The 9,824-nt window shown below is 44.3% G+C and overlaps 1 protein-coding gene across 1 annotated transcript in view; it reads right to left on the bottom strand.

The window, feature by feature from the left end:
• Window positions 1–692: 692 nt before the first annotated feature.
• The window catches only part of LOC138260972 (vacuolar fusion protein MON1 homolog B-like), a 141,906-nt gene continuing 132,774 nt past the window's right edge, over window positions 693–9,824 (bottom strand). Inside the window, exon 6 of the mRNA XM_069209535.1 lies at window positions 693–6,719. Coding sequence (XP_069065636.1) covers window positions 6,486–6,719 — 234 coding nt within the window. The 3' untranslated portion in view covers window positions 693–6,485. The remainder of the gene's footprint in view (window positions 6,720–9,824) is intronic.

The raw sequence follows: 9,824 nt of genomic DNA, 5'->3' as shown, positions 1-9,824 counted from the left end.
TAATTTGGGCACCTACGGGACAGTGCACATGTTTTAACCAAGTGCAGGGGCGGCTCCGGTAGGGGCAAAGCAGCAGGGTGGGGGCACAACAACATAAAGAAATTAAAAAAAAAAACCTTACCACTGCCTCCTTGCCACTCTTCTGGCTCCCACTTCACTTGCTGCGCCCTGCGACCAATCCTAACACTGCTCTCGCATGACAGCAGCGTTAGGATTGGTGGGGGTATCCTGGCTTGGCGCTCCCAGGCACAGTGGGAGCCTCTGCTTGCTCTCTCCAACCCAGCAACACAGCTCAGTGCGCATGTGTGTTTGGCTAACCCGAGACTGCCGGCCAAACATACATGCGCACTAAAGGGAGTGCTGTGCACTCCCCCTCCGTCCCAGTCATTGCCCGTGGCTCCGCTCCCTGAAAAATAATAATAATTTTTATTTTTCATTTTGCAGCTCCAGCTGCTGGAGGGTGGGGGAGACGCTCCTCTGCCATAGTGGACAGTCTTCACATAGTTCCATCACACTGTGCTGCAAAAAAGTGCCTTGAGTGGGGAATCGTAATACACTGCACTGTGGCTGATGCAGAAGATTGTGACCATCTACTGACATCTTGCTGAGAAAACAACTGATTTTCATTAATATCTGCTTGAGAAGTGCTTGTCAGTCCCACTCTACCATCACGATGAACGTTCAGTACTCAATTTGTTTTAAAATGTATGTTCTTTATTTTAAAATATTAGACCTTCTTTTCCCTATTCAATGTACAAGCAAAAAAAGCAGTAAGTCACCCATGCAACATGATAAGAATAAAGTTAGGGCCTCGTCACATGGAGATTCATGCATGTAAACAAGTTTGTTTTTCAATGTTAACATAATTTGTAGCAATTGCTCAAAGTGGTGTGGAAGAGGTAGACGGGACATACAACACAGCTGGTAAACACGAAAGTGGCTTTGAGTTGTAGTAATCAAACAATCATGTAAGTATATGATTTAGAAGTTATGATTATAACTGGTTCTTGGTGACTTGTGTCTTGAAAATAAGTGACAGGAAGAAAATGATTGACACTATTTACAGAAGAGAGTGAGCATGAAAAGGAAACAATACAAGCAGTAAAACACCCTAATCACAACCAAATTGAAGACGACATTAACTTAAAAGAAAATATGGAAACAGTGGTAAAGGCAAAATGTAAACACTGCTATTAATGCGATTCACTTGAGGGATCCATCTATTTTCGATTCAAAATCAAACGTGATAACTTCTGATTTAATGTGTAGCTTCCGGAAAAAGAACAAAACACAATACAAGAGACAAAATGGAGCAGGCAAGGCTTGAATTTAGGCAAATATGTTTTTTCAGACATTTTTCTTAAATGGACCCTCATTGGCAGGTGACTAAAGTAGGGGTGTGCTGCTTTGTGGGTGATAATGTGAAATATTGGAGAATCCCCCGACAGGCTAGGGTGAGCGAGTTCGCTTAAATGTTCCACGCTGTAAAAAACTGTAGTTACTGGCCTAGGAGATGTGGGTCGTTTAATAAATAATCACTTTTAGTTTATTTATAGAAGGAAGAGGGGAGACTACAGCCCAATAATTCAGCACATGGACCTGGGGCATTTCATTTACATGAAGAGGATACTGATACACCCTTAAAACCACTTGCTGCTTGGTTATTGCATACAGGTGAGTTAAAGCCTCTGAAATGATATAAGTGGTCACACTTCTGCTTCATCTTGAAGCTAACATCACAGAAACATACATGGCAAGAACCTAACTGCCAGAAAGACTGCACCTCATCTGTACCCAGATGTGCTCCCCCTACAGGAAGTCTGAAGCACAGCTGCAACACAGCATGATGGAAATGTATTCACCGTTGCCCCGAAAGAACTTGCATTTTGGTACTTGAAGATCTTTCCTATGCAGAACAAAGCGTCTGGCGAGATCATCAGCAACGTATGATCTGAGTTATAAGACTATGTCTATAAAAGGTTATAGCTGCTCACTACAACGCTATTCCAGAACAATAATGCCACTTTCAATTATTACAAATCCTCCCTCTTAAAAAGGGACCTATTTCCTTCTTCATACAATTATCCATGGACTAACCCACAATCTTTTAGTAATCTGCTATCAACTCATAAAGCAGATTCTTGTTCCCACATTGGGGTTACGGCAAGTATGAGACTGTGCAGGAGGCACTATTGACCCGCCGAGGGAGTTTTGAAGGAGGCAGAGTTTGGAAGACAATTAACAACAGAGGTTCTCAGCCAATAGTAAAGCAGCACCCACTACACCCTCAAGCATAAGTCCTCAATAGGCAAAAGGATGCAGAAACCCCACCTTCTTGCTAATGGACGAACACTGAAATATAACGTAACTAGTGATGGACACTGCTCAACTCTTCTGTCTCAGTGGCTATTCAGTCTCTTCAGGTGCTCTATGGGTCTCTTTCAAAGTGATAATCCAACACAATATCGTGCCTTCCAGAGGAAACAAATGGTGATGAAAATTAATCTTTGAAATCTGTGTAAGTGCTTCAACTGCCTCCTTTTTCTGTCCACTTCTCCCCATAGTACCATAACAAAAGGACTAACAAATCTTGCCAAGAAATGAGAGATCTGTACAAAAGGTGCCCCCATTAATAATAATCCCCCTTGCTCAAGTAAAAGGGGTATGGATTTACGTATTTCTTTTAAAGAATAAACGACCTTAAAAAGTTGAATCTGAATGTCGTCTTCATCTGTAGACCAACTGCATCACTACTTATGTGAACATGCAGCCCAAGTGGGCAGCACAAGAGATTACCTTTAAGTGCTTCCACAGGAAGCCAGAATCCCCCTTTGAAAGGAGTCAAGAAGACAAGGGATAATAAACAGACTTCTTAGAACCTTTAGTTATATAAGAATACATCAAATACCCTACAGATGTTTAAGATTGTTCTGATATATACATACCAAGTCTGAAAAATAAATACAAGATTAATAATACTTGACCGACTGTACAGGACTCAAAAAAAAAAAAATCAGTCCATGTTTTTCAGGAGAGAAGAGATTGTTAGAAGAAGCAACCACCTCTGGGGCATCTGCAGAAATGGATGTCTCTTGTGCAAATTTTGGGATGTTCATGCTTGCCAACCGGTGTGTCTGCTAAGTTAATCTTTAAAATGACTGCCTATGACTTGAACCTTTTCAGCTCTATTACAAACCCCTTCAAGCCGTCCAGAACAGCTTCGAAAAGATAGCCACCAAGAGATAAAACTGTCAACACTTCATGCTTCAGCCGGACATCGTTGGCCTAAACGCGCTTCTCTACCTACCTATCAGTTGACATTGCATAGATGTGGGAGTTGCTTGAAGTACACTAGACTGATCCGGGGGAAGTCACACTGGAATATGGCATGTCTCATTGGTAGCAAGGTTATAAAGTAAGCTTTTCTCTATCAGAGGTAAATATTGTTTTAAATAATTTACTCTACAAAAGCTAAGCCCACTCACACAGTTAAAATATATCTGTCCAATAAGACACTCTGGAAACTCAGACATTGTGAAAGCAGTGAGGTGTAGTACAAGCAAATCATGGACATCCACAGATAATGTCCGTCTACAGTGACATCTTGCAACAGATTAAAGAATGTACAAAATGTATGCCTCTGCAAGAGTGCACAGGTCAGCCTGGCAACCCTCAGCTGCAGAATACTTGGCCGCTGGCTCTCGGCTTCTATGGTCCATCAGTCCAAGAAATCCAGCAACACAAACTGGATTCATCAAAAAATCCTAAGAGCAATGACAATTGTTAAAATATTCTGTATTTGAGAAGGATGCAGATCTTGAGATGGTCACCAGAAAAAAATAATAGTTTCAGTAAAAACTGGCCTCATCACAGTGAGAAACAGTATTGCCCCTACACTGCTCCCAACTGTCAGGTAACAATGTTCAGTGAAGTGCCTGGAAATTATGGAGGAATTTCATGGCATTCTTATTAAGTGCTACAACGCTTTGTGGTCAGGCTCCACAACAGAGCAACCCAAACAAAACAAATACCCATGAGACCCGCCCTAATGTCGCTTCACTTCGCTGATCATTTAAAGGATTTTTTTGGCAATTCAGAACAGGCTACCAGAAATTCGGGAAATGCAAGGGAGACGTATTTTAATTTTAGTCATACTTGGAAGCCATTTCTATGCATTCCCAGTGAATCAGCAGACACTTCAAACCAGCATCCCATCAACCATGCATGCAATAGAAAGTTACGAAGTGCAACACAACTTACTTAGAGCCTACAAACAAGTGTAAAAACAGCAAAGCCACCACCAGTGTGATGCTAAAACCAAGCTGTCAAGAAGCACTTACCATGGTGCTTCAAGAGAAGAGGATAGTGAGACTCTTAGCAAAGCTATTCAAAAGAAAAGAAAGTAAAACGATCAGCAAGAGAATTCTGACGAAAGTATGGAAAATAGAGTTACTAAAGAAGAAAGGAAAGTGAAAGCAAAGTGGAGCTCCGCATGGATGGAAAGTCATAAGGCGACACCCCTCCCAACAGTGTTAAGAGAAAAAACAGCTGGAAAACGACCTTAGTGTTCAGTTGAAAAGACAGCTAAAATATTTATGAAACCAGACAGCTAGAAGAGTGTTCAGCAGTTAATTAAGCAAACAGATTGTTCCGAAAGATAAGACAGTACAGCATCAAGCTTTGAGAACTCTTGCTAACTAGAGGACAATTACTGCTCCGAGGTGTCTCTCCAAAAGATAAAGGGACAATCAAAAAACAAATGTGCATCTTCTACTGTAGGACAGGAAGAATGAACAATATGAAGTTTTCAGTGAGCGATTATGCAAGCAGAACAAGAAAAGCTGCTGAGGTCAGGAAGAACAGCCGAAACACAAACTAGGAAAGGACAGTAAGAGCTCCTAGGAAAACAGAGGACTTAGAAACCAACAGTTTGTGTGGTAACCCAGGAGAAGATTGTTTACTAACCTAGGAGGTCCTCGTTGAACAGCAACAAAGAGCCCCTAGGTTATGAGAGGACCATCCAAATCCCAACAAGGAGCTCCTAGGAAGGAGCGGACTTCCAGGACACGAACATGGAGCTTTTCAGACAAGAGAAGACAGACTAAATACCAATAAGGAACTCATAGGGACTGAGATGAATTGCAGAACGCTAACAAAAAACTTCTATTGAAGGAGAGGACTTCCAGAATACCAACAAGGAGTTCATAGTTTAGGAGAGGACGTTCTGAACACAAATGAGGACCCCTAGGTCATGAGAAAACCGAACAAACACTAACAAGAAGTTCCTACGTAAGGAGAGGACTTCGAGAACAAGAATGAGGAGCTCCTACGGCAGGAGACAAGAGTGTGAATGTCAACGAGGAGCTTTCGGTTTAGGGGAAGGCGTTCTGAACAGCAATGAGGATCCCTAGGTCATGATAGAACTGAACAAACACTAATGAGAAGTTCCTAGGGAAGGAGAAGACTTCCAGAACAAGAACGAGGAGCTCCCAGGGCTTGAGACGAGAGTGTGAATGTCACTGTGGAGCTCCTAGGGCAGGAGAAATGAGTGTGGATGTCAACGAGGAACTTCTAGGCCAGGAGAAGAGTGTGAATGTCAACGAGGAGCTCCTATGGCAAGAGAAGAGTGTGAATGTCAATCAGGATCTCCTGGGGCAGGAGAAGAGAGTGTGAGTGTCAAAAAAAGGACTTCCCGAACACCAATGAGGGTCCCTTGGGGTAGGAGGGGCCAGCCAAACACCAACAAGGAACTCCTAGAGAAAGAGAGGACTTTCTAAACACCAATGAGGGTCCCTTGGGGTAGGAGGGGCCAGCCAAACACCAACAAGGAACTCCTAGAGCAAGAGAGGACTTTCTGAACAGAAATGATGGTCCCCTAAGGTAGGAGAAGACAGAAAACCAACAAAAGGCTCTTAGTACAGAAGAATGGTTTTCATTACACAAAGCGATCATAAGGTTGGAAATTACAGTGCGAAAGACGAAGGGTATAGAGGACAGCCAGTACACCAGTTAGCGTGCTCTACCGGAGCAAAAGACATCCATAACACCACCAAGGTGTTTTCAGCGAAACAGAGGACAGCTGCCACACTGGCAAGAAGCTCCTAATGTATGCAGAACTCCCAAAACATCAACAAGGGGCTCCTAGTGTAAGACAAGGTAATCAGAACACCAACGATGGGCTTTCACCTGAACAGAGGACAGACAAAAGTGCTTTGCATGTAAACGTTTACCAAGGAGCACCCAGTGACACTACAAGGGCTCATGAACCACTGCCCACAAACATTCCAAAGACTGTGATGGTGGTAAGGGATTAAGGAATGAGTTACAGGAGGGACAGGACATGTAAAGGATGAGATTTGTTTTATAAGTGCCTAATAAAAATTAGGGCAGGTGCTGCTGAAGGGTCTTTAACACTGCAGATATGGACTGCAAGCCGCACGTGCCAGCCATCCAGTGACCTATCATACATTTCCAGTACATTTCCCCTACAGCCCAGAGAAGAAGCCATTCTCGGATGCATCAGTCCTATCAACACCTCCCCTTGTGCTCTTCGACCCCTTGCCTGGGGCAGGTGTGGTGGAGTATTTTGGCGGGTAGCGGATGAAGAGGCGGTCCTCCTCCTTCTTGATCCACCGGAGCAGTTTAGTGATGACATTGATGGCACCCGCTTTAGTCACCAAAGGGCTGTAAGATGTGTAGAGCTCAAACTTGCTAGTGACCTGGGGAGCAAAGGCAGGAACATTACTTTACATTTTTCTTTTAGGTTTTTGAAAAAATGAACTGAATTTTCACATAAATGTAAGTTAAGCTAAGTTAAAACTACAAAAGATATGGATACTGCATTATTACATAAAAGGCTACGCAAAGGTATGCAATAATTGTATTGAATGTCTTGTGAGAAGGAAAAACATGAGTCAACAGGCAGCATAGGTGGGAACATCAAAAACAGACAAGAAGACACCGATGGCATGATCTCCGCATTGGTTAATATTTAAGGTTTGTATAATCCTAATGGATTTATTTAAAGATGCAATTTTTATTATAATTTTAGACAGTTATGTAGCATAGTCCTAGTTAAGAGAAGCAGCAGTGCATTTAATGAAGGGCACAAACGAGGCAGGCCACATACGTGGCTTAAGTTCTAGAGTAATAATCCAAGTGCAATGGTTTCAGAACGCCAGATAACATAAGAACTACTACTCTCTAGTACGCTGCGGGTTACAGATGAGACAGGACTGACAGACCTTCCTTTAATTCAGAGTGCCAAAGAAAAGGAGGCCTGGACTCCCAAGCAGGGCCAGATGTTGCTACCAGAGTTAGAGGTTCCTGGTCGCAAACCGAACACATTCCTTGTGAGCGGTTAAAGAAGACCACTGAGCTGGCAGCGGTCTGTGAAAAGTTATAGGTTTGAGAAAGGGACCTTTTGTTCTCTCCTGAACTGAAGGAGGAGTGGCATGAGCAAGGGCAGACAGGAGGACATTTCACAGCCTCAAGTAGGTGGGGATCCATGCTCCACAAGGTTTCCTTTATGGGTGTGAGGATTTGGGGTGTACTATGGATGGACTATATGATATAGCTGAGAAGCCCTACAGTGCAGTACACTCTCAAATACCACCTTGGGTCCTTCAGGTATGTGTTCTTCACCTTAAGCTCAACCCTGGGTAGCTGTGGCTCTGAGCAGTAAGGCTTGGTAAAGGAACAATGAGTAAAGCATTTTGCAAAAACAGAGTAAGATAGTCACGCAACACAAAAGAAACAAGACACCAGATTTGTATGTATCTTTAGAGACCTTATTCATCAAAATCTACAGGAGGATTCTGGAGATATAGATTTGTAAGGGAATATAACTTTAGCTTCAACTGCAAACATGCACTGGTCAACAAAAACTGCGGAAACTTTTGAAAAGTTAGTTCAGCAACTCCAGCCTGAGTTGGGTGACCAAGTACAGCAGGACTGAGGTCCAGAGGCCAGAGAGGATACTTTAGACAGTTACCTAGCCACCAAAGCATTTTTAGAGCACAATCCAAACTTTACAGGATGACCGCCTTAGATGATAATGGAGTGATCCTGATGCTGAGGGATGCAGGCTCAAAGATGCTCAAGGATCTTCCAGATGCGGTGTTGTCCATGGGGGTGAAGTCCGGTGAAATCCTTGGTCCACAGGTGAGTGGGCGCGACTCTAGCCACAGAGTTCGGGGTCTCACAAAGTCCTCTTTGCAGGGTTCCAAAGGCTGCCGATGGAGAACTTGCGTTTTTGCATCACAGTGGTCATTGTGCAAATCTTTGGTGAAGGCTGGTGTCCCTCTTGGGTGATGAATCTTGTCACAAGTACTACTTACAAGTCCAGCAGACTCGGGTGCACCTTCTGGCTATCCCTGAATTGTCCTTCAGGTTGCCCGGCTTCTGGTAGCAGCAAGACTTCTGCAGTGGCTACCAAAGAGGTGACTTTGGCTACTGAAGCTTTAATGTCCCCAGTGATGTTCTAGGGGGCCAGCCAACTGACCCGTGGATCCCCTGCTTCGGTCTGGGGCCAGGGATCAGCATCCAAGCTCTACTAGCCCAATGTGCAGCAGGTGCAGTCACTCCAGAGTCACAGTCTCTCTCTGTACACTTCCAACGGGCGCAAAGTGGTCTTCTTTCCAGATCCAGCGAGTACTGAGGGTCAGTGTACAAGGGGTGCCATATTTATCCCAGGAAAGTGTCCTGAGCGGACCATGCGCTCACTAGCCAATGGGCTACTGGGTCCCCTCCTACCCCCTACAAAGTTCCTGTGATGTGGGCATCTAGCTATCTCAGAGCGCCGCCTGCCCCTTCCAAGATGGCACAACCCTTCCTCGATCGTGAGGAGCAAGTTATCCCACCCTAGAGGTGTGGCCACCTGGGGACAACACGACCATGGTACAACCGATTTTGGGGCAAGTTTTAGCTTCTAGCCCTTTCTCCATATTGTTTGCAAGGACAAAAGGCATCATGCTCGGGGGTGTTTGGGACAGGCAGCCCATCAATGGTGGCTTCCCTTTTGAAGCATGTCTCCGGGCTAATCCCCTGAGTGGCCATCCTGGCAGAGGAGGTGACTCCATGCTGCTGCGGCACTGCCTTCTTCCTTGAGCCTGGAAATCATTCACATGTCTCCCCAGGAGGTCAGAAAGCTGTCTGTGCATGTGTGCCTTTGTGAGGCCGGTCCACGAGCAGAGCACAGTTTGGTCACTTTTCCAAAAGTGCCCAACTATTAATAATGACATTGATTTCGACCTGAGCATCAAATCACATTTAATATCACAATTAATTTGATACCTTACACAATCCAGTGTGGTAGCCTCCGTCAACAAGATAGCGAATGGGGCTACCACCTCTACACACAGCAAAACGACAATTTGGAAGTGTTGCTGCCGAGACATATTTAAGTATACATGCCTCACTTACCAGAATACAGCTCCCTGCTATAGGGCTCTTTAGGCTTTCCTTAGGGAAGATTTACATAGAATGTTAAGGGATAGGGCAGCTTTGCCACTGGTTTAAATGGCAAAGACGAACCAGCAGTGTAAACACTGTCCTTCCAGTCTGCAGTGGATGCTGAGAGCCATTATGTACTTTGTCACACAAAGGGAGGCACAAAGTGCCGCAGCCCTGAGTGTACATGCCCTGCGTACCATATACTAGGGACTTATAAGTAAGACAGGCCTTGTCAACTGGGTGAAACCCATTCAACATATACATTTTATGGGGTCAGAGCACTGGCACAGAGTTCTGGTTATCAGGCCTCAGTGCACTCTCAGAGTCGAGAAGCCAGTAGCACCAGTCCAGAAACGTGGGGGTGAACTTGC

The sequence above is a fragment of the Pleurodeles waltl genome, chromosome 10 (genome assembly GCF_031143425.1).
Source record: "Pleurodeles waltl isolate 20211129_DDA chromosome 10, aPleWal1.hap1.20221129, whole genome shotgun sequence".
NCBI lineage: Eukaryota > Metazoa > Chordata > Amphibia > Caudata > Salamandridae > Pleurodeles > Pleurodeles waltl.
Note: the sequence above shows the minus strand (reverse complement) of the source record. Positions and strands in the feature narration are given on the sequence as shown.